This window comes from Macadamia integrifolia, chromosome 4 (assembly GCF_013358625.1).
Source record: "Macadamia integrifolia cultivar HAES 741 chromosome 4, SCU_Mint_v3, whole genome shotgun sequence".
Lineage (NCBI taxonomy): Eukaryota > Viridiplantae > Streptophyta > Magnoliopsida > Proteales > Proteaceae > Macadamia > Macadamia integrifolia.
In genome coordinates this window covers 27,497,499-27,522,125 of record NC_056560.1, presented here as the reverse complement: position 1 = coordinate 27,522,125, position 24,627 = coordinate 27,497,499, and the positions used below count along the sequence as shown (strand labels likewise).

Genomic DNA, 24,627 nt, shown 5'->3' with positions numbered 1-24,627 from the left:
GGAAAAAACATTTGATTAAAAAGTGAAACTGATAATTAAATACTGCAGTTCGATTTTGATCTGATAAACTGTTGTTTTTGAATCGATTAAAATTGATAAGAACCAGTGTGCTGATGAACTGATAAGGGCGAATTGAGGATTATGTGGATAGGTGCACGGTCTCAAGTTTGATTCTCCATCTGTACATCTACGATTTAAGTGGAAAATATGGCGGTGGATTACTGCGCTAATCTCCCCATAGATTAGTTGAGGTGCGCCTAAGCTGGCCGCACACCTTGGTTAACAAAAAAAAAAAAATTTGTTTTGGCATTCTATATATGCTCTCTATTATTTTATTTTACAGTGGATTGATACTAAAAACCCCTGGGTAAGAGGGAGAGGGAGGGTTCCATTGCCAGTTTTCAATACATGAAGATCTAGGAGCTAAGATTACTATGCACTTTCCCTCAATCAAAGCCAAAGCCAGTGGCTCATTCAAAACAATATATACCTCAATACTACCTTCAACAACGGGAACATCTACTCTTCACCATTCAGATAAAAACGAGTGCAGCACCAAGAGAGTAGCAGAACAGAGTTGTTTAGCTCTGCTAGATACCTGTAACTCTGTCCCCAAACTCACTCAACTTCACGCTCACCTCTTCAAATCTGGTCTCCAAAACAACCCATTTGTCCTCACTAAATTCGTTTCCACATCCTCTGACCTCAACGTGATCGACTATGCCGTCTCGCTCGTTTTCTCCGACACCAATTCCACTTCCAATGCACAACCCTGTTACGATACCTTTCTTTTCAATACCATCATTCAAGCCTACGCCCAAACCAGCCACGCCAAGCACAATGCCATCTCTTCTTACCATCTCATGCTTCGATTGTCTGTTACACCCAATAAATTCACCTTCCCCTTCCTTCTCAAAGCTTGTGCAGGCCTCCTTGACCTGAATTTGGGCAAACAAGTTCATGGGTCTGTCGCTAAACTTGGATTCGATACCGACCTTTATGTTCAGAACACTATGGTTCACATGTATTCTTGCTGTGCTGGGGGAATTGAGTTTGCTCGCAAGGTGTTCGATGATATGCCCAAGTTGAACCCTGTGACTTGGAGTGCGATGATTGGTGGGTATGCACGTCTGGGTTTGTCTACAGATGCTGTTGGACTGTTTCGGAGAATGCAGATTGATGGGGTTAGACCTGATGAGGTTACTATGGTTTCGGTTCTTTCTGCATGTGCTGATCTGGGTGCTCTTGAACTTGGGAAGTGGATTGAGTTTTATGTTGAAAAAGAAGGGATTTCAAAGAGAGTAGAGCTCTGCAATGCACTCATTGACATGTTTACCAAGTGTGGTGATATTGATGAAGCTGTGCGATTATTTAGAAAGATGAATGAAAAGACAATCGTGTCTTGGACTTCTGTGATTGTGGGTATGGCTATGCATGGCCGTGGTGCAGAGGCTGTTGCTTTCTTTGAAGAGATGAAGAGAGATGGGGTTTTCCCAGATGATGTTGCCTTCATTGGGTTACTTTCAGCCTGTAGCCATTCTGGGATGGTTGAAGAGGGTCAACGTTATTTCGACTCAATGAGGTCTGAGTTTGCCATTGAGCCTAAGATAGAGCATTATGGTTGCATGGTGGATTTGTTTGGCAGAGCCGGGCTTGTCAGAAAAGCCCTGACTTTCGTTCAAGAGATGCCTATTGAGCCAAATCCCATAATTTGGCGAACCTTGGTTAATGCTTGTCGGGTTCATGGGGAGCTTGAGCTTAGTGAGAGCATCACTAAGCAGCTGATAGGCACTGAGCCAATGCATGGATCAAATTATGTCTTGTTATCAAACATCTACGCAAAAATGTTTCAATGGGAGAAAAAAACAAAGATTAGAGAAGCGATGGGGATGAGAGGGGTCGGGAAGGTCCCAGGATGCACCATGATTGAGCTGAATAATGAGATCTATGAATTCACCGCAGGAGATAAAACTCACAATCAGTACAAAGAGATCTACAAGATGGTGGACGAGATGCATAGGGAGATGAAGAGGGCTGGGTACATCCCTACAACATCTGAGGTGTTACTGGACATTGATGAGGAAGACAAGGAAGATGCCTTGAATAGGCACAGTGAGAAGCTGGCCATTGCTTTTGCACTTCTGAAAACCACACCAGGGACCCCAATCCGTATTGTGAAGAACTTACGTGTTTGTGGCGACTGTCACTCTGCTACAAAGTTCATTTCCTTGGTCTATAGTCGAGAAATTGTGGTGAGAGATCGGAACCGGTTTCACCATTTTCGGGATGGGTCATGTTCGTGCAGGGATTTTTGGTGAGCATCTACTATGCCCTTAACTGCAATACCATACTGATACCATCTGTAAAAAAAAAATCTGATGAGAGAATAGATCAAAGATTGAGATAGGTTGCAGCATGATCAAACTTAGTGATGAGATCTACATATTACTTCGGGTGGAATGTTGTGTCATTTCTTTGACTTACTAGACATTGGCAAATAAGATGAGGAAGGGGCATTGAATATGCATAATTGAAAACAGGTTGTTGCTTGCATCCACCTCTCAGTATGACACAAGGGACCATAGCTTGTGATGTTTTAAACAATTGTTCCATGACCAAGTCTGTCTTCATAGTTGATGCTTAAGAAATTTTGTTCCGGCATTGGAATCATCTTCACCATTTCAGGGACAATTATCTCTGAGTAGAGATTTTGGGTGAGAAATAATCTGCTTTTGTGACTTCAATATCAAATCATGTGGTCACTGGCACCATAAACCCATTCTTTTGGAGGGTCAGAATACAACCCACACAATGTACTGAACAAAGGAAAGTAAACTTCATTCTGGTATCCATGCCGTCAATGTACCATGAATTATGTTTATGAAATTAAAATCAGCTGCTGTTTTGATGGATAGCCAAGAATATCATATTAATCAAGTGCCAATTCTGCATCTTTATGTCTAGTTTTCCATGTGTTTGACCATAGAGTATGCCATCAGATTATCCCATCTCTGTAACACCTTGGTTCCCCAGAATTATAGTTTCACAAAAGAGAACACTTTTTTTTTTTTGGGGGGGGGGGGGGTGGTGTGGGTGGGGTAGGTTGGGGGGGAGAGAAATTGGGGGTGCCTACCAGGAACGAAGGCCGCTTGATTTGGGGGGTGGGGGAGAGATCTTTTATTATCAAACACATAAGAAAGGGAAGTAAGCTATATGGCTATTAAGTTAGATATGTCTAAAGCTTGTGATAGGGTAGAAGGGGGTATATGTCTAAAGCTTGTGATAGGTTAGAAGGGGGTCTTATTAGGACAGTTTTTGAATATCTAGGATTCAACTGTGTGGTGTGATCTAGCTGGTCATTTGATTTCTTCAGTTACTCTATTAAACTAGATGGCAGTTATTTTGAGAATATTGAACCCTCTAGAGGGATTCGGCTGGGTTGCCCTTTCAGTCCTTTCATTTTCATTATTGTCACGAAAGTCTTATCAAGGTTACCATTGGTGTGTCTAGAGATCTAAATTTATTTAAGAGCCTGGAAATTGCCAGACATGCTCTTGAGGTGTCACATCTTTATGTATTTAAGAGCCTGGAAATTGTTAGACATGCTCTTGCGGTGTCACATCTTTTATTTGCCGATGATAAAATTTTCTTTTGTAGAGCAACTAAAGGGGATATCTAATCCATAAGGACAATCTTGAAGCTGTTATCAATATGCACAAGAGAGTGGACTCTATTTTAGTCAAAATGTTTCTTTCGATTTTTAATGACAGTTGTCTTACTATCATTTTGTGTGCTCGTTATCTCTTTATATTTTATTTGGATTCATCGAAATCATGTTACATTTCTATGGGAGAAGCACAACCCTTATACTATTCTTCAAAATATATGCCAATGGATCTCCGATCTCCATTTGTCCCCCTTTTCCTCTCATTACTAGAGGAAAGCGCTTAGTCCAAAGTTTTCCATTGAACTAGACACCATTAATATACCATCTTTGTTTTCTCTAATGACAGTTTTGGCTGATAGCTTTGATGCCTCAAATAAGATGGCTGGTTGGGAGTTCTTCAAACTCGACATTTTTCTTAGTTTGTACTAAAACAATTTCTCTTTGAAGTTCTATAATAACTCTACAGGGGCCGAGTTTTCCTTAAGCCACACCGAAGAAGATCCCTTGACCGTAGGGCTTCATATGCATGCGGTAGGATATCAGGAGGGTATTTTAGGGGGAGAGGCCGGGGGAGGGGGAAGGGAAAGAAATTGAAGGATTCTAGCACAAGGACACAAGTGTCTTCTGAGGCATGGCCAGGATCTAAAAGGTAGAATTAGATGCAGCAGCAGAAACGAAAGGAAAAAAGAGAAATAAGTCCAGAACACAAGGAATAAATATTGTGAATTCGACACAATCAACATTTCCAAAGGTATGACATTTTCTCCATTTTATAACCTAATCTTTTTAGATCGAAAATTTCACCCTTCCACCCAGTGTACGGATGCCAGATCAAAGAAATGGGGCCAGAAGTGTACAGCGGCCACTCAAAAGTGAAAAGGGTTTGTGGAGGCCAAGTCAACCAAGGGTAGCAACCTGAAGTCAATCTTTTGAAGTTACAACCAACAACCCCAGTGCACCAATGAGTAAGTACTGCAAAAAAAATAACACCAAAAGTTAGAATCAAGTTAATATAGAGAAAGTTTCTCTTCACCCACAGCGAAGAAAATCAAGGATAATCCCTATAGAATGTTGCCAATTACTACGTGAGAGAGAGAGAGAGAGAGAGAGAGAGAGAGAGAGAGAGAGACTACTGGAATTAGTTGTGCATGAGGCTCCCACCACTGCAGGGTTTGGGGAGGGTCATAATGTACGCAGCCTTAACGCTGCTTTCATGGACTCGAACCCATTACCACATGGTCATAATGGAGCAACCTTATCATTGCACCAAGGTCCACAACCAGAGTAATGTGCTAAGAAAATATGGTCAACCACCGACAAATATTCTCACTTTGAACTATTTTCTACTGGAATGTCAAATGATTTCCTGGACTGCACAAGCCACCATGGAATGTAAGGACTGCACAACTATGTGACACATGGAATAGTAGTGTGCCAGTTCTGACCATTGGATATCCAAGGAAATTGTCTGGACTAGCCACGTGTCAAAATTCAGATTCAAATTTAATCATATGCCTCCCATGTATTGGCACCTAGGCTCGGTAGTCCATGCATTAATGTGCACCTTTTGGGTTGAAACCTGGCATGTGAGCATGAGAACTTGAGGTTTTCCTGCTCACAAGATTTCAGCCCCATTCAACCTGCCACATGGCAGATATTTGCGCCAGTAGAGATACCCTCAGGACCGTGCAGACCAGGAAAACCATTCCCAAAATTATTAACAAAAATGCGATAGATTCAGTACCAGCTTCAATCATATAAATCTAGCAGAAAAATCAGATGCCTGTGTCATAAAAAAAACAGAAATTCCGAGGAAGAGTAACCTTTATGATGGGCTTCTCAGTCATGATTATTGTAACCCAGCCGACATATGGTAAGAACCTGCAAGATATTAGCACAAAGTGAACAAAATTCCAACGAATAACGCAGATACAAAGTTTCCCTTGCCATCATCATCATCAAAATATGAGATAACTGGACCATTTATGATGAAGTGATGCACCTAGAAAACCACCTGTTTCCTGCTCATTATAGATGTGCAGACACTAGAAACCAATTCAAAATTAGAGACAAGCTGTTGGACATGCTGATCTGCCTACCCCCAGTATGCTACATGTCCATGATAAACAATAAAAGATTGGGGATATCCACAAAATCGTCTCTGATGTTACAATTTAGAGGAAATATCACTCCCCTCCCCTTAAACTCAGATTCTTTCTATCATCCCTCACAGTGAGAACTGACCATTAAGTCATCAAATAATTTTTTTTAACACCCAAACTACCCCACATATGTTTAACCAGTTTCTGTTTTTGAACCCCCTTTTCAAGTATCTTCAGTATTCCCTGAACGACTAAAAAGGCTTCTAAGTTACTCCCTTCTTTGGTTCAAGGATCTCTTCAATGTATTGGAACAAACTTTTTTACGAACAGCGATCTCATAGACACAGGGATTGCAACAAAATTGGTAGACTTCACAGGATTTTTTGACTTGATGAGTTTTTTGAAGTTCTGTACCTCGACGCATTGAAGGAGAATTTTGTTGAGAGCAGATGATAATGGAGATACGCTAGTAATGGCACGTGAAGTACAGAAGCTCCAATAGGGAAGGCGAGTGAAGGATGACATTTTTCTTGTCAAGGAATCTTTGACGTCCTGAAACTTCTTCCCCCTGCGGTGCCTTCTGTCACAACCATTCCTCCAAGTTACAGCCCCTTTGACGAAGCCCCATTAGATTCAAACAGCTTCGTCGCCTTCGAAGAAGAAGAAGAAGATGAGAGATCAGAATTGACCTTCTTCCTCGAATCAACGGCTTCAAATCAAATTCTTGGCCGATAAGAGAAATCTATGGATCTGGGTTTTGCAGCTGGAATTGAAGAGATTGAAGAAACGATGGGTTTTGAAATGGACTGATGAATCATTTTTAATAGATAGACTGACACAAGGGAAGAGTATCAGTCATGGATTGATGAACTTATAGAGTACCAGGGCACCTTTAATTAAGGTCTCGAATTCTTCAACTTTCACCCCTAGTTTGAACAAATTTGAAAGCTTGAATCAGAAAGATCTAGAGAATGTTGCGGATCGGATAAACTCAAAGCCTTTCGTGTTTCTGTGCATTTATTTTCAAAATTTTAAAAGGGCAACTTTGAACTAAATTAAAAGACCTGAGATCTGATTCCCAGAATCAAAAACGAATTCGTATTAGATAGGGTACATGAAGACTTCTCCTGAAACAAAAACCGTTTAATTAAAATTCATTTCATGGATCGGATAGGATTTTGCGAATCGAATTAATGCAGATAAGAGATGGTGCTGTGGCACCATTATGCTATGCGAAGGATTGATTGAATGGATTGTGAATTGTGATAAGCAATAACGATGAAATACAAAGCTTTTAATGAATAGAAGAAGTTAATCTTTTCATCTGTTTTGATTATTTAATTTTTAGAAATATCAAGATCAGGAGGAGGAGACACCTTCATTTAATTTATTTGTGTTTTCTTTTGTTCCAGGATCTATAACTAAAAAGGCCAATGACGAAGAAGACGACAAAGCAAGTGTGAGAAAGACAGAAAGATAAAGGAGGGGTAGGCGATGGTGATGGGAATGGCGATGCAAGCAGGCAGTTGTGAGAGGGCTTTGGTTGAATTCATGCGGGCAGAGCCTTAACGCTTCTCTGTAGCTATAATCGAGCAGAGCTTCAGCATAATGGAGCCTAGAGTTTCAACCTTGAAAAAGAAGATGAGCTGAGAATGAACTGAACACCAGAGAGAAGAAGGGTTTTCTCAATTTTTTTCTTCATGAAGGCTACATTCGTTATTCAACATATGTGGGGTAATTTGGGTATTAGGAAAACTTATTTGATGACTTAACAGCCAATTCTGACGGTGAGGGACGATAGAAAGAATCTATGAGTTTAAGGGGAAGGGAGTGATATTTTTGAAAAAGTGTAGGGGGGACTCAAGGATGTGTTTGGTTGTATAATTCGTTGAAAAGTGTTTCACTAGAAATGTGATTCTGTATTTTTTAATTTGTTTGGTTCTAATTTGGGGTAGTTACTTAGAAATATATAATTCAAATAAAACACCTCGTACAGCTAAGAACGTGTTTGGCTGTATAATTTGTTGGTGTTTTATTTCTGATTTGGCATTGATTCCATAGAGAGTGGTTATGTTGAATCTTATTTATTTTTGAGATATTCTGGAAAACTGTTTGGTTACCCATAATTCTGTTATGTATTTCTTCATGAAAACATAGTTGTCACGGCGACAAGGCGAACCAAGGCAGTGGAGGGTTGTCTAAGCGTTTAGGCGAGAAGGCGCCCGCCTTAAGGCAAACAAGTGTTATTTTTTATTTTCCCTATTTTCTAACATTATTTAGTAAGTTATATATACCTTGTATCATAAAAAATCAAGATTAAGCCACATCAAGTCATTAAAAATCAACATTTAGCCACATCAAATCATAAAAAATTAACATTAAGTCATATTAAGTTATAAAAAATCAACATTTAGAAAAATGCTCTTATTCTATAATAAGTTTGACTGGTCAAATGATTTTATTTTTACATGAGACTTTTCGTATTAGTTATAACATAAAACCAACTTGCTAACAAGTCTAAGATTATTTAAATCTGAGTTGCAACATAGTTTTTAAGGCGTTGATGCGGTCTAGAGATGGTAAGGCAGTGCTCCGCCTTATGTGATGTGGCGCCTTATGGGTTTTTTTTTTTTTTTTTTTTTTTTTTTTTTTTTTTTTTTTTTAAACACATTCTAAAATTACTTGATGAATATTCCAAATATAGATTTTTTATTGGTAGGTGTATGGTTTTGTTAACACTTGAGATGTATGGGATCAGTTTTACTCCACCAAAACAAAACAAAACAAAAACACGATTCACAAACAGGATTTGGATTTTGTCAAGGGTTTTAAGAAAGGGCTTTGAGAAGAAATCAAGGAACAAGGAAGAACCACTGATCCAAGCGACCATTTTGCTCTGGTGAGCTTGTTCCGACAGCGATGAGCTTCATTCTTCTTTGACAGGAGTAGAAATATAGTGGATGACCTTAGGGCTTAGGCACTCATTTTGGCATCATAAAGGTAAGTATAATAAATACTTGTATTTTTTATGTCTTCTTTTCTTTATATTTATAATTTTGTTTCATAATTATGTATTTATATTATATGGTAATATGATTAATGATTGATGAACTTAGTTTATTCACTTTATTGATTTGTTTTCTTAATGAATATCTTACATTGGTATGAATATGAACCTTTAATATTTATTTAACATATGAGTAATAGGATTCAACTAGGATTTTAACCAAATAGATTGATTTTATAAAAAAAATTACACAAGAACGCTTTAGTCGATAAGGCGACGCTTTATGCCCGCCTTATCGCTAAGGTGCTCCGAAAGACCCTCAAACGCCTCCGTCGCCTTACCGCCTTAAAAACTATGAGTTGCAATGACAAAGTTATGCTTCAGTCAAACTTATTTTTAAGTGTGCGAATACTGTTAAAATCGCCTGAATGAAAATAATTTTATGAATATCAAAACAAAATATTATTTTACCGGACTTTTGGTTTTTAGCAATGTTCTAACATGATATAATTTATAAAATTTTCATAATTGAGAAAAACCCCAGCATTTAAAAGTTGAAAGTCGTCCCTATAACCAAAATCCAATTTTTGTTCTTGGACTAGGGGGTTGACTTTTTATCCTTTTGGAATTTGATTTTTAAACTATTTTTATTGGATCCAAATAGGGGGTATCTACTTATTTATGAATAATATCTTAAGTAAATGAAATAACAAATATTAAAATCATTTACTTGATTGCATCTGCTATAAGTGGGTTGATCAAAGCTGACCCACTAATTGATCTAGGTAAAAAAACTAAATTCTGCAGTAGATGAAATTCCTGGATTGGATTTCCAAAAGGGTTTTAGGGCGAAGCAATTCCTCTTAGGAAATAGGGACTCAACAATTCTTTTCCCAGAAGCAAAAGATGAAGACAAAGTTAAAGTCTTGGAGATGGTTTTGCCAGATAGCAAAGCAAACTAATGATTTAAACAGATGATGGAGGAGAACAATATTTTTTTTGGATATTTCGTATTATTTTGATGTAGTAAGCGTTGGATGTGTGAATCTAAGATTGTGGATTTTTTTTTTCTTAATTTCCTGAATTTGGTAGGACATGTTTTTTTAATATATGATTGCTTACTTAGTAAGTATTCAATGTTGATGGTTACAATGTGGACAATTCTTGATTATTTATGTTTTTCAAGAATTAATGGTTGCAGAGAGAATATAGATTTCACACCTCAACGTGTATTGATAGACATCTTTTGTCAGCACTCATTGAAAAGTGCATGAAAGTGGATTTTGACATATGATGCTGTCGAAACATTTTATTTAATCAAAATTTCTGTACAGGTTTTGGGATAGAGCTGGGACAATTACAAGTCTTTTTTAAGATTCCAATCAATGATTTAAGTTTCTTATTCCAAGAGGGGTGGGAGATTTGAATTGGGTACCAATATTCCATACCTGAAACTTATCTTCTGATAGTTTGCAGATTACCATTGTATTACCACATATATCTCTGTATATTTAGCTCAAATGGGCTGTTGTTCCATGTTCTATAATTGCTAATGATTTTTTAAGTTCATTGTAGCATATCATCATGTCAATTTACAGTTTGCAAAATTAAGTTGATGTTACCTAGGTAATGTCAAAAAGAAATCCAGGTTCCGTGCTTTGCCTTGTAACCACTGTGTGATGCAGGAAAAAAGGAATCAATGTTCACCTTCAGGCTGGGTTAAAGAACAAGAGTGGTGCACAAGCTTCCCTTTCCCATGACCATTATGAATTCCTATTAGGAGCTCTGTATCGATATCAATCACTAGGACCCCAATGACACAAGGGTCTATGTGCTTCCTGGTAGAGGTGCACACGGGCCCCTGAATGAAGTAGATAGCCCTTGCTCAGTGGCTGAATCATGGACTAAGTAAATTTGTCGTTAATCTAGAGTTGGATTTGTTGTGCAGCAATTGCACAAAATTTGAGTAGGAACTAGAGTTTCTAATGTTAAAAATCTAGTAGCTTCTTTTCCTTTTGAAATTAGAAATTGCAGTGGAAGAATTAGCAAGGAATTGGATGTGCTATTCTAATCTTTTTTTTTTTTTTTTGGTGGGGGGAGGGGGAGGTGTAGAGTAATCATACCAATAGAGTTGATAAATATGGGGATGTCTATATCCTTGCATAATTGGTGCATATCATATCTTGTAGAAGAATAGTCAAAAGAAAACTTAGTTGACTTGGGAAAATGCTTACTCATGTTTCTTATAGTTCATTGATTTATACCATTGGATATACTTTTGAGCTGGTAACATGTGGCCTTTGGTTTATTTAGTTGGTGTGACTGTTCTTAGTGGCTTGCTTACAGTCACTTGGATACTTCAAAATACTTAATTTTGCATTCTAAATCAGATTTAGCCTGCTGCTAATGATTTTAGTAACATAGCAATTTCACAAGATCAATTGAACTCCTAGATTGATCCAAGTATTTGAGATTTTTGGGTTAAACCTTCCAATGCAACTCGGGCAGATCCTCTTTGATGAACACCAAGTGTTGATTGAGTAGTAATGCAGTTCAGGGTTCTAGAAAGAATCTAGAGCCAAAAAAATATTAACAGCCACGTTTTTTTTTTTTTGTTTTTTTTTTTTTTTTTTTTTTTTGGTATGGGTACTTTGTTCATGGTGATGACATTGACCAGATGGAGCATACTGCTACGTGCGACTACTGTGGTAGGAAATGTGGGATTTTGACATCTCACACTGACAAGAACCCAGGGAGAAGATTCAAGTGCAGATTTCATGACTTTTTTTTTTTTTTTTGGGTTGACCACTTCAGAATGTGTGACTATGGAAAGGGTTAGTGTAAGGTTCAAAGATATACTTACGGACCAGATAAAGGTCAAGATTATTGGCGTTGCCCAATATCCACCCGTGTATGTCTGCAATACAATTTCATTTCCTAATTTCACACTTTTTACCAAACTTAATACTAACATACGTAATGTTTGTGTTATCTGTTAATAGGAAAAAAAAAAAGGGTGTGGTTTTGAGGAAATCATAGACGAAGGAGAATCTTCATCAACTAATCAGTGATCTGAGAGTACAATCTTAGATCCACTAATGAGCACCCCGACAACACATTGATCAGCTGATTATTTGGAGGGATATCTAGACTCAGCAATTACTGCTTCCAGACAATGAGCTAGTATGGAAATGGAGCGTACAAAGTTCTTAGAGGACGTATTAGATCGTGTTAAAACACTTCATCATAATAAGTAAAAAAATACATATGAGTTGTTCTGATGAGATAGTTGCAAAAGCTAAACTTCAAATTATGATGATTATTCATGTATTGTAGTACAAAACAAACCTATTTGTCGGGGAACAACCTCTCTATTTAGTATGGTTATGTCTGTGCACATTATCAATTTAATTAATGTCATATTCAATTATGTCACTAAATTGGAGTTATAAAAGAAAATATTAATTTAAGTAACTAAGTACAAATTATTTAATTTCGTTTATAGCTTATTTTTAAACACTATCAACTGATGGAGTTAGAATAACCAAACAGTTTTTTTAGAATGAATCCAAAGAATCAAACAGACAGATTAAGTAACCAAACAGTTTTTAATGACTGATTCTACAGGATCATTCTCACAGATTTAGGTTAACCAAACAGTTTTCAAGAAGAATTACATGACAGAATTATGGGTAACCAAACAGTTTTCCAGAATATCTCAAAAATAAATAAGATTCAACAGAACCACTCTCTACAGAATCAATGCCAAATAAGAAATAAAACTCCAACAAATTATACAACCAAACACAACCTAATATTTCGCCATAGTTCAGGGGAGGGGAGTGACGAAGCTATTCCATGTGTATAGCTATATAACTTATGGGGACATTGCAAATCCCTCTAGCATACATGGTCAAATCCACGTACCACCCCATTTAAGTGGGATAAGGCTTAGTTGTTGTTGTATAGCATATGTGGACATGCACAGTATAGCATGTGGGTTTTGGGGCTACATGCGATCTCCCCATGGTGGCCCTCTTTTTACCAACCAACACTAACATATTAATAAAGGCCTCTTGCTTAGTTAAGAAAGAAAGAAATTGAAAGCCAATAACCGAACATGCTAAAATGTCATATGCAGTCTACAAACTTCAAATAAAACCATGAGGTATCCCTAAAAAACATATACTAAATGTTAAAACAAGGGGGAGAAAAAATAAATTAAGAACTGTACTACCACGAGTACCAGAGCATGCTTAACATGGAAATTCTAAAAAATTGGAATGTCGCATTCCTATGATTATTAAAAAGTTAAATGCTCAAAAATATTTACCCTACAGCTCTTCCCATTATATGGTGACGCTGAAGCCAGAGTTGACCGTGGGCATATAAAAGCCTGTCATCCCCAAAGTTATTATCTCCTGCAAAAGAAAAGGCACTTTATGACAGACGAATCAAGCAAAATTTCAAAAAAATTTTGAAACACTAGTCAAATTCCTATTGTGTCACCAAAATAATCCTCCAATGCCCTCCAAAAGATTTCCTTCATAAAGAACATTACATGTAATATTTGTCAAAATTAAAACTTTTTGCATCCTAAGATATCTACGTTTTAAGAGTTTGGTACCTTTTGTGAGAACATCAACCTCACCAGTATCTTTCCGTTCGTGTACCTGCCAAAAAAGCACCAAAGCAATCAAATAACAAAAACCTGAATTGATTGATAAGATTGAAAAAAATTCCTCTAAGAACCATTTGATGCTAAAGAATTAAATTAAAGCAGCATTTCACAACAAACTTGAAACAATCCAGAGTCCTAATAAGACTATGCTTACCATGATCTAGCACTAGGAAAAAGTTATCCTCAACATTAGCTTTCCATGCTAGAATGATGAAGAATTGGATGGATCGTCTGCTTATCCATAGTTTTGATTTTTAAAACAGGAAGATTTTGACAAGAAGACCAATTTGAAAATTTTGCTCATCCAAAAGATTAATCCTATATTCTACTCTGTTTCAGCTTTCCAGTCTTACTGGGAATTTTCAGACGAAAGTGATTTTGTTGATCCTTTTGGTTTCTCACTGTTTCTGTGGCTAATTGTTCTTCCAAACTGGAAAGATTATGCCTATATTATTTAATAAAGGATCTTTGATAAAGCTTGCCTCAGAGATAATGGAAGATTCCTACGAATGGGAAAGTCTCTATTTCTTCATATTTTCCTTTTAATAATGGATAGGAAGAGAGATCCTGCCAGAAAGGCTCATCAGGACTGCCTTTTATTGGAGTGTCTTGCTCAGAGGAATCACGTTTGAAAGAGAAAATGTAGGAAGACTCACTACATCATAATGGATGTTAACTTAGATTATCAAATGGACACTTACTCCCAACACTTTTTCCAGGATCATAGGATGGAAATTGAAAATGATTACAAAGGTTTCCACAAAGTGGGTATTAAACAAATGTCTCTGCAATAGATGACAATCAAAAAGAAATTGGCAGAGAAGGGTTGCCTGAGGAGATTACCTTAATTACTCGATGGACAATTGGAATTTCACGTCCCTGCAAACAGGAAAAGTAAGTCCAGAAGGATACATCAGCACAAATATAAATATGAGATATATAGACTCTAAAATGTGGTAATCAAACAAATAGAAGGGAAATAAAAAAATAAAAACACTCCACTTTTTTCCAGTTACTAGAGAAGGGATTCCAGAGAGAATAAGAAGAATAATGAGCAAAGGAGGGCCCAAGGGGTGAAAAGCAAAGCTAGAATCAAAACAACAAATCGAAACCCAACCAAAGAGGCAAAAATGGACATAAATCTAAACAAAAATGCAACATCTATGTTGTTTAAGGACTTTGAGGCTTTTTTATGAACATCTGAAAATGTTCTTTCACAATGGAAAGAAAAGCAACCTTTCTAAAAAATTGTCTTATTAAGTGAATGAGATCACTTTTCTCGTTGAATGTCAAAAAAATTTATCTCCGGTGGTTCATGAGAGGCACGCATGCTTGGCAACAGCTAAGCAGCACATTCATTGGTTGGGATGACAATAAAGCATTGTTGATGGCTCAAACACAGATTCCTTATATTGCACAGCCCTTTTGAAAACATAGTTTCCTTTAATGCATTAATGTTTGCAGGCAATATATTGCATCCGATACCATCAGGACCCGGTGAATAGTCAAGGGCCAATATCACCTGCAATATCTCATTTTACGAGCACTATGAGGCAGACCCGCCAATGGACTGGCACCCACTGAAGAGATCAACTATACAAAAGATCTATGTGAAAAATGATCACCATGATCCAACCATGTATTTACTCTGTATGCATTTAAACAGCGAGGCAAAATTTCTTGTTACAATTTCAAAAGCTCACAAAAAAATGTACGAAACATATATTGCAATAAAAAAATTCAGGCGGGATCCATCTAACGGTAGGTCCTGATCATCTGATTTTTGTATTCACATAAGTCTGGCCCATACTAAAATATGCTGGTCCCTGAGTAATAAAAGAAGGCTTTATGTTTTTTCTCTTTTATACATGTACAATGTGAACTAGATTGCATTTTCCTATTTCATTGGGAAGAATATATACCTTCCAAACAGTGTTATACAGATGTATGAGCCAAAAAAAAAGAAAGGTTCTCTTGTCAATGTCGTCAACACCCTCTGTTGATGTCATTGTGACATACGGATCACATCAGCATCAGTTTGTCAAACATACAAGAATTACTCAGGGATGGAAGGATGTCGATGAAAAGACGGTGTGACACTGACCAAACTACTATTGGACAACTGGGTTTCCGTTTTCAGAACTCTTTTGAGGGATGAACTAGGTCCTACTAATAGCTAATCTTCCCTCACTTTCTCTTTTCTTTCTTCTGCTTTACTCAATGCTGCCAATCAATGGTATTCCAAGTAACAACAGAGGAAAAGAGTGCGAGTCAGCTTAGTTACTCAGCCAAGATGACTCAAATCTGACCTCGGTGCACCTGCTTTGGATCAACAGTGGACCAGTTTAGTCTCCCCCATCGTGGGATCGTTGTTTTGGTTCTCTATTGTTTGTTTTTATTTATTTAATTCCTACTTCTAGTTGAATGTTTTAATAAATTGAGATACACTTGTTTTAAGTAGTTGGAACTTGGAACTTGGAAATCTCTCTCTTAAGAGTTTTAAGTAGTTAAGACTTTGTATTATAGTGTTTTGGACTGATGGGGCACTTCACTGGGCATACCAACCAAAGGGTCCTATTGTTAGTTTGTTCTAATTATTTAATTGGTGTTAGGAGTCCTATTTTGACTCACATTGTTACTTTATATAAATAAAGACAGCAGCTGGGCGGGAATAGGCACATAGCCCAAGATTTTACCTTCTTATTGAAAGCTTTTTGCTTTATAGTGTTCTGTGGAAATGCAGGCTACTCTGTTGTGGTTACTCAACCAGCTGGTTAGTGGTGATTCCATAGTTCATATCCTTCTTATTTCATCTTCTTCTTCAGTTCACATATCAGTTACTTATATCAGTTCTGTTTCAATTCAAGTCTGGATAAATGGTTTATATGGATCCTGCCCGGCTGAGACCAGAAATAAAAATAAGATTGCCAGAAATTTAAAGATAATATTTCCATTTATTCAGCATTCATTAAGAGGAGTCCCCTTAGCCAAAAAAGATTTGGCTTGATATCTAACATAATTTATGAAAAGGTCCTTGACCAAGCATAGGGTGGTTTGAAAATCATTACGAAAAAGTACTGGTTTCAGAGATATACTCTGTAGTTCCTGCTGCTTATTTACTGATCAATATCATTACTAGTTCATCTTTTGAAATCTGTTTTACTAGTTCTGAATTCTGTCCAAGTTTAACTTTTCCTTGTTCAACTAGAATTCTCTAATCTCTTCTATTACAACCATCAGAAATTGCTAGGATTTTAATATGCTATTCATCCTAGTTGTTAAACCCTTCAGATTGTTTTTGAATCAATTCTGAACTCTGGTTATTGAACTTACTGAAGTTTTGGGAATCTGGTCTTACGGTTCTGTTAAAGAAATCCTTATTCAGTTAGGATTTAATCAAATCTCAGAATTTGTCCATTAGATTAATCTGAGATTTAGATATCTCGTTTATCTCTCTATTAAACTAGCCTTCAACCAGAGTTCTGTTCCAATCAGAGTATCTGATTTGGTTTGATGGGATTTCTCTTGAATTCTGGAAATTTTCTCAAGTCTGTAATTCTGGGCTATTGTTGGTTTCTGAAACCTACTACTTGTTTTAGGTGAATCTAACCCATTCAGTCAATTTCTTAGCACTCCTCACGCCAGACTTAATTCCTCTGATTTCAAGGAATGTTCAAAAGCTCATGGCAAAAGTAATAACCATTTAATGAAAATTTCCATAGCTATGAGCATGCCTAAAGGCATATCTTCCTCTATCCAAGTCCTTCCACTGCATCAAGAAAAGATTAAACGGAAACATCAAATTTGTATTTAATCAAGTTCCACAACCCTAAAACCAAAACAATTTTAGGCAACATCAACAAAAGAAAAAACAGAAATATCTATTTAGTAGAATTAAACAAGATAGTTATTGTGGATGTCGAATAAACTTGGCCACATATGTAGAAGATAAATCACATATGCCATTAAATAGAAGAAAGTAATGTACTAAGAGGGGAAAAAAAGCACGTACATCAACATTAAATACAACAATTTCCCCCGCACGAATAGGGTCCTTGCTCATGTGCAAAAACAAAATATCCCCCTGCAAGAGCAATAAACAGTTATGCGCCAAAGATATAAATGAAACCATGCAAACTATTAAGGAAAATCTACTAATGCTCAAGTTGACACTCTCTCATACAGACTTAAAATTGAAAAAAGTGACAACCCAAAATGAGGAATGTTCTACTTGCAATATTGAGGAATTACTTTAGGTATATACAAATCAAGGCAGAAGAAAACTTAGTTTTTGCAAGGGGGAAAAAAAACTCAACTAGATGAGTTCAGCTCTTGACATTCACTTAGTTATTCCCATTTTCACATCACATGCTAAAGTCTGTAGCTAACAAAGCCTGTGGGGAGTAGAGACTCAGGAGCAACAGAAATTTCGTAGAGAGCAGGCACCTATAGATTTATTACGAAACAACAGTAATTTGTATATCGGTATGAAAGCTATTGATTGCTTATATTAATAATTACATGATCCCAAAAAAACTATATAGTTAACATAAAAAAGTACAGGCAAATGGGGAAACAAATATTGTGAATCTGCTTGCAATCATGTTAAACTTATAATCAGAAATACTAGCTTAATATCCACAGATCCATCATGACCAAATTTTCCCCTCATTTTCAAACAGACAATTAAGGTGGCAGTACTACTAATAAAGGTAATTTTGTATAAGCTTAGAAAAATGCTAAAGAATTTTTTAGTGTATCTAGTGCACCTTTATATTTCCACAACACATCTTAATGATGAAAATGCACCGTAGTTCGGGTCAACTCTAGATACACTCATACTAATTATTTAAGCAATAGCAGAAGTTATTTTTGGATAGGCAGAAGAGTTTCAGATTAGAGTTCTCAAGAAACAAGGACGGCATCAAATTTTCATTTGTTAAATGCACTCACCCTCTTAAAGCCAGGTTCCATGCTTCCAGAAAGAACAACCACAACTGGCGATTCACTGCCAGTAACACACATCAAGCCCTTCCATATTATCAACGCTGATGTAACAATCATACCTGACACAGATGAGGAATTGGAATATTTAGACGAAAATCCAGGCAAATCCTCAACAAGAAGAACAATAGTCTTCATGTACAAGTACAATTAGAGAAATTGGCATGAAAATATGAAACTGGTGCACCATAAAAGATTGTTGGCCTTATATGATTATAGAATTCACAAAATGAAGCAACATCAATCCATTTAAAATTGGGAATGATGAACATGAACATATATACAACTCAACTCAGCCTTATCCAAACGGACATGAACATATATGTAGAGCTTTTCTCTCCTCTGGGCCCCCCTTACTTTTTAACAAAATTATATTATTTATCAGATTCAGATCAACTTGCCTGTGTATGATATAATAGAAACACAGTATATATTCCTAAGGCTAAGTTCATTCCCTCATCTTTCTTAGAATTTAAAATATAGTTTCTTCCACTTGTTAATAAGGTGACAATGGACTAATCTCACCACTTAGATGCAACATTTTGTAGCAAAGTCGCCAGCCAATGCCAACAATATTAGTAAACAAGTATCTATTAGGACCCATAAAATGAAAAGATAAATGGATAAATTGGTAGATAATATGGACTTAGAAAGTGAAATTTTTATTACTGATATCATCCTTGTTTATGTTGTTGTTTCTTATCCAGGTAAAAACTTCCTTAAAAAGTTCAGCCAGCATGTTGGGCCTAGTTATTCCACATTGCTTGTCTCTCAATGAATGCTTTGTAGGACTACCTACAACATCTTAAGTAGAAATGCCTTATTCTTCTTAGGGAATAACAGCTTCATTAGTAGAAGAGAGGGGAAAAAATGAATCAAATTTGTACAGACAACTAATGCAGATCACATTCCTTGGAAGAAGAATTTTTCGGATTTGGGATCGATTCAGTTTTTTTTTTTTTTGGTCAAGTTGAACCCGCAGGCCGCAGAACAGTTTTAAGTTTCGGTCAAAACTACAGATATCTTGGTTTTGAGACTACCTGAGACAAAACCACGAGTCAAAACTACAGATATCTTGGTTTTGAGACTACCTGAGACAAAACCACGAGTCGAAACTGTTTAGTACCAAGTTTCGACCATGTTTATATTTCAATCGAAACCTGTCTTATTTCGACAGGCTTCAACCGAAATGTTAAGGTGCAACAGATTTCGACACAGCCAAGAGGGATTTTGTCAAATCACTTGAGTTCTCACCTTTTGCAGTATCCTACTCATTTAACCCTTCTACAACTTGGATTTGCGTGATTGGAGCTTGAAGGTAATGGTTTTTCCCTCAAATCTAATTTTTGAAAGAATTAGTATATAAACATGGTAGTTTCACTTCAAATTTTTATATGTTAGATAGATAGAACGGCCCGACCTACGACTTTATGGAGTTGGATTATCTTTTAGGCTGTTAATTATTAATTGAATTTTCCGGTTTAAAAATATGATTTTCCCACAATAAATTTTTTCGAAAAAAAAAAAGGGAGTAATATGTGATGGTTGGACTCAAAGTAATATATATTAAGCACTGTTGGCCAATCTACAACCTAATAGTCGGAATTTTCTTGATGAATTTCAAAATAAATAAGATAAATATCCTATTTGGTTTGAAAAATCAAGAAAAATAATGAAAGTATTGGAAATATGTTTTCAACTGAAATTGATTAATAATGTAATGTTTCTTAATTATTTTTGTTGAATAATTGATAATTAATTATTAAGAATTTTTAAAAATGGTTTTAATCAGGCAAAACATATAAGAATTAGGGGAAGGCAATGAACCTCAATCATATGAGGTGGGGGCCACCCCAACACCTAGATTGCTTCACAAATGGGTGCTGATGTCGAGGATTATATGGTGTCAGACGGTAGAGATCACTCACAGGTCCATTTGAGTCCCCAGCTTGGCACAAATGATGACAAAGACAATGAGTGGTTCCATTCATCAAACGGCACTCACACACCTTCCCCAACTCAAGGCCATGATGGTGGTGGTGGTGGTAGTGGTGGTGATATTGATGATGATGCTGATTGTGGTGATAGTGATGGTCATTATTATCATGGCGCCAAAGCCAACCAAAGCGGTGGAGGGTTGTCTAAGCGCTTAAGCGATAAGGCACCCGCCTTAAGGCGAACAAGGCGACCAAGTGTTATTTTTATTTTTCCTATTTTCTAACATTATTTAGTAAGTTATATATACCTTGTATCATAAAAAATAAAGATTAAGCAACATCAAATCATTAAAAGTCAAAATTTAGCCATATTAAATCATAAAAAATTAACATTAAGTCATATTAAGTTATAAAAAAATAAACATTTAGAGAAATGCTCTTGTTCTATAATAAGTTTGACTGGTCAAATGATTTTACTTTTACATGAGACTTTTTGTATTAGTTATAACATAAAAGCTTTCCAACAAGTCTAAGATTACTTAAATCTGAGTTGAAACGAAGGAGTTATGCTCCGGTCAAATTTATTTTCAAGTGCGCAAATGCTGTTAAAATTGCTTAAATGAAAATAATTTTATGAATATCAAAACAAAATATTATTTTACCGGACTTTTGGTTTTTCGCAATGCTTTAACATGATAGAATTTATAAAATTTTCATAATTGAGAAAAACCCCAGCATTTAAAAATTGAAAATCGCTCCTATAACCAAAATTCAGGTTTTGTTCTTGGACTAGGGGGTTGACTTATTATCCTTTTGGAATTTAATTTTTAAACGATTTTTATTGGATTCAAATAGGGGTTATTTGCTTATTTATGAATAATATCTTAAGTAAATGTTTCAAATGATATTTGGCATAAATAAGAGACAAAACCCAAGGTGACATGTAGTACAACAAGGCAACAATTAGACAACTATGGTGGTGGTGATATTGATAATGATGTTGATGGTGGTGGTGGTAATATTGATGATGATGGTGCTGATGGTGGTGGTGGTAGATTTGCAGCCATACGCGAGGAGAACGACCATATTAAGAAGAGAGAGAGAGAGAGAGAGAGAGAGAGAGCAAACCAATGCACGAGGCTCCTCCTACTGCAAGGTCCGGGAGGGGCAAGTGTACACAGCCTTACCCCTTGCTTCACAAAAGATGTTGTTTCCAAGTTTTGAAGCTGAGACCAACATGTTGCAATAGTGCAACTTAACCGTTGTGCCATAGGCTCGCCCACTATCAGCACCATACGCGGGAGAACAACCATCTAATGCAGAATCCAGAGCCGAAGCCCATCAGATTCATAGGAAAGACGCAGTTCAATCATGCCATGCAAGATCAAGACCACAATGAATGTACCAGCAGAGGCTACACTTGAGGTCCATGCAGGTAATTTAGACCAGAGGAGGAGGCAACTAGGATGGGTATGAATGTATTGAGCTTCTCTAGCACATTGGAAGCCATGAGTTTGGGCATTGGCCTGCACCATCCTTTACGGGAGAGAGCCCCAATCCAACACATCATGGTGATAGTGGCATCAAAAGCGTCAGTTTTTCTCATATCCGGTTAAACCATTTGTGCTGGCTCCACCCAGTTCCAGTCTCAATAAGCCATTCCCCAGGTTGGGCTACCTCCAGTATGTTGATGATGGGGCTTATAGATGGACTGTCATGGACTACCATAACAAATTGACACAAAATATGCCATGGGATACATATGTGCTACATTTAGAGGAGCGTCAACGAATTCTTCAATCATACGCAGCTCGTGGATTAGACCCGTTAAGAAAATCCACATAGTATTGAGTGGTAAGTATTGTATATTTGTATTCCCCTAATTCAATGTATGCTTTGATTGTTTTAATTGCATTTTTACATTTCCAGTAGCTAGATTATATTTAGTCAGTGTTTATAATAGGGCTAGTGTACAACAATATTCAATGTACATTAGCAAACTTGGGTCGAAACCACAAGTACCATTGTGTGTGTGTGTGTGCGGCTTTTTTTTTTTTTTTTTTTTTTTTTTTTTTTTTTTTTTTTTTTTTTTTAATATGCTAATTCATGGAATATGCGTAAAATGGTAAAATGCGCAGAAAAAACGAGTAAAAAAAACCATTTTCTAGGCCTCGAAACCTAGGTTTCGATTTTGGTCCAAAGAAATCCCAAGTTTTGACCAGTTTCTGTCAATACTTGGCAATGGATCCTCTAGATGGATTCCATCCTAGTTTCTATTTTATATGCTTTCTATTTTCCTTGTAATAGCTCAGGATCTTTTCTAGAAGGATTCATTTTTAGTGTTTCTTGGCAATCAAGTAGGAGAGTTTCTATGCTTGTTATCAGTTCAGTGGTTATTATGAATAAAGAGCAAAGGGCACATTAGCTCACAGATTTAGATGTTTTGACAAACTAGCTCTATGTGAGTGTGTACTGTGGTGAAGAAAGTGACAACCCAAGGCGGTGAATCCTTGGTTTGCGACTGGTGGTGAAGCCTTTCACGCAAGCCATAGGTGAGGAAGCCTTTGGTCATATCCCTTCTATCTTCTCATCTTCTTCTCTTTTCCCTTTTCTTTTCTTCCTCTTCATTTCCTGTTCTGCAGAATTTCCAGCAGGTATTCTCTTTCTATCAGGGCCTTCTCTTGGGAGATTTCTAACTCCCTTTGTGTTTCATCCAATCCTCGATTATTGTTCTAATAGACTCTCTCATCTTCCATTGATTAACATATTGTTACATGTCTTGTGACATTTGTTTTCCTTTCCTAAATCTGAAACTTCAGCCTGTGATTTCAGAGAATTCAACCATCAACTTATGCTGGATTTTGGATGTGATTCTCTTCCCCTTCTACTCCATTCGACCAAAACTTGGGCGTCGTCGCACTGATGGATTGATAGTTATGTTAGTTTTCCTTACTATTTTCTGTCCATTAGTGTTTCTCCTAATCTAACCATCACCTTGTTTTGATATTGTCGCCAGATACTCAACTCATTAGGACCTTGAGCATATGTAGTTTCAGCCATCAAATCTGTGGTTTGCAAGTTCTAATCACAGTTAGTTTCTGCCATATTCATAGTTTTCTGATTCACTGCGATTCTGGTTTCTAGTAGGTTTCTAATGTTTGTTTTCCTTCAGCCTAGCAAACCTCATCACCAACATTATGAATGTTGCCCTCGACAAGTAAAAGTAACTAAACCAAGTGCGTCGTTCTTCAAGCACAAGTAAATTCGCTTTCAGAAATAGAAAGAAGCTGAACAAAATTTCACCGTACGAACTTGAAAAACTTTTCTACAGAAATAAGATAGGAGAATGGTTTCATCCTAGCTGTAACAATGGACTATAATTACTTCGGTATCATCCAACGAGGAAGGTCCTTGGAGGTTTGCACATGTCATAATACACATGAAGCACCTCTCTTCACATGGTAATTTCCCGTTCAATTTGAAGCCAAGGAAAACAAATAACATTGCTGACCTGAAGACCAAAGCAAGGGGTTGGTAGATTACAAGACAACTGCCTAAAGTGCACATATACCAAACACCCAAAGCATACTCAAATGGAGTAGAAATGAGTACAAAGGTTCCACAATTGTAGTTAAAGCTTGCTTCGCTCCATCACTGAGTGAAATAGTTAATTATCCATGAAGATTTTTACTAATATGAACTTGAAGCCTCAAACCATAGAACTGCATTACCGCGAGTGGTCCTTCTCAATCTATATTGTAAATTTAATGGGCACTTTCACAATAGTAAAGAAAATAACAAAGTATTGAAGAAAAAAAATCCTGACGAACTATAATATAATACCTAATAACAATCCTGCCCTCAACAATTACACAATTTTAAGCAGCGATTGCAGCTAACAGATCAAAAACAACACGTTAAATACGTTAAAAATGAGTTCTTTCATGAGAGAGAGAGGAGGAGTTTTACGGACCAAGGCTGACGGCCTGCGTGAGAACTTGTCTGATCTGAAGAGATTTGATGGAATCGACGGCATCCCCTATCCATCCCATCTTTATTACTTGTTTCTTTCTTTCTTTCTTATCGTTGTTAGTTTCTTCTTCTTTTATTCCCAACCGCTTTGGTCTTGGCCTCCTTTGGCCTCGCCTCTGCTGCGCGCTGCAAATGCAGTAGTCCTGGACGGACGACGACGTTTAGGGTTTAGTTGAAGAAGAGAATTGGAAATCGGG

General features: G+C 36.8%; 3 protein-coding genes across 3 annotated transcripts in view; 2 read left to right on the top strand and 1 right to left on the bottom strand.

The window, feature by feature from the left end:
• Positions 1–7,348, top strand: part of LOC122077195 (4-hydroxybenzoate polyprenyltransferase, mitochondrial) — a 15,814-nt gene extending 8,466 nt beyond the window's left edge. Inside the window, exon 8 of the mRNA XM_042643055.1 lies at positions 7,182–7,348. The gene's annotated coding sequence lies outside the window, so the exon portion shown is untranslated. The remainder of the gene's footprint in view (positions 1–7,181) is intronic.
• Positions 225–2,914, top strand: LOC122077194 (pentatricopeptide repeat-containing protein At4g21065-like). The gene has a single exon (XM_042643050.1). It carries the CDS (start codon positions 435–437, stop codon positions 2,316–2,318), a length of 1,884 nt encoding a protein of 627 aa, XP_042498984.1. The 5' UTR covers positions 225–434; the 3' UTR covers positions 2,319–2,914.
• On the bottom strand, positions 4,361–24,627 carry LOC122077197 (signal peptidase complex catalytic subunit SEC11A-like). Its single transcript, XM_042643057.1, has 8 exons — positions 24,372–24,627; positions 18,411–18,523; positions 17,470–17,541; positions 14,301–14,336; positions 13,404–13,449; positions 13,110–13,197; positions 5,491–5,548; positions 4,361–4,639 (listed from the first exon to the last, which is right to left on the bottom strand). The coding sequence occupies exons 1-8, from the start codon at positions 24,448–24,450 to the stop codon at positions 4,589–4,591; spliced, it is 543 nt and encodes a 180-aa protein (XP_042498991.1). The 5' UTR covers positions 24,451–24,627; the 3' UTR covers positions 4,361–4,588.

Excerpts from the sequence above, each read along its gene's own strand:
- LOC122077194 (XM_042643050.1), top strand. The coding sequence starts at position 435 with ATGCACTTTCCCTCAATCAAAGCCAAAGCCAGTGGCTCATTCAAAACA.
- LOC122077197 (XM_042643057.1), bottom strand. The coding sequence starts at position 24,450 with ATGGGATGGATAGGGGATGCCGTCGATTCCATCAAATCTCTTCAGATC. Across the intron at positions 18,524-24,371 it reads CACGCAGGCCGTCAGCCTTG|GTATGATTGTTACATCAGCG; the intron begins GTCCGTAAAACT and ends CATCTGTGTCAG. Across the intron at positions 14,337-17,469 it reads TTGTTGTATTTAATGTTGAT|GGACGTGAAATTCCAATTGT; the intron begins GTACGTGCTTTT and ends TCCTGTTTGCAG.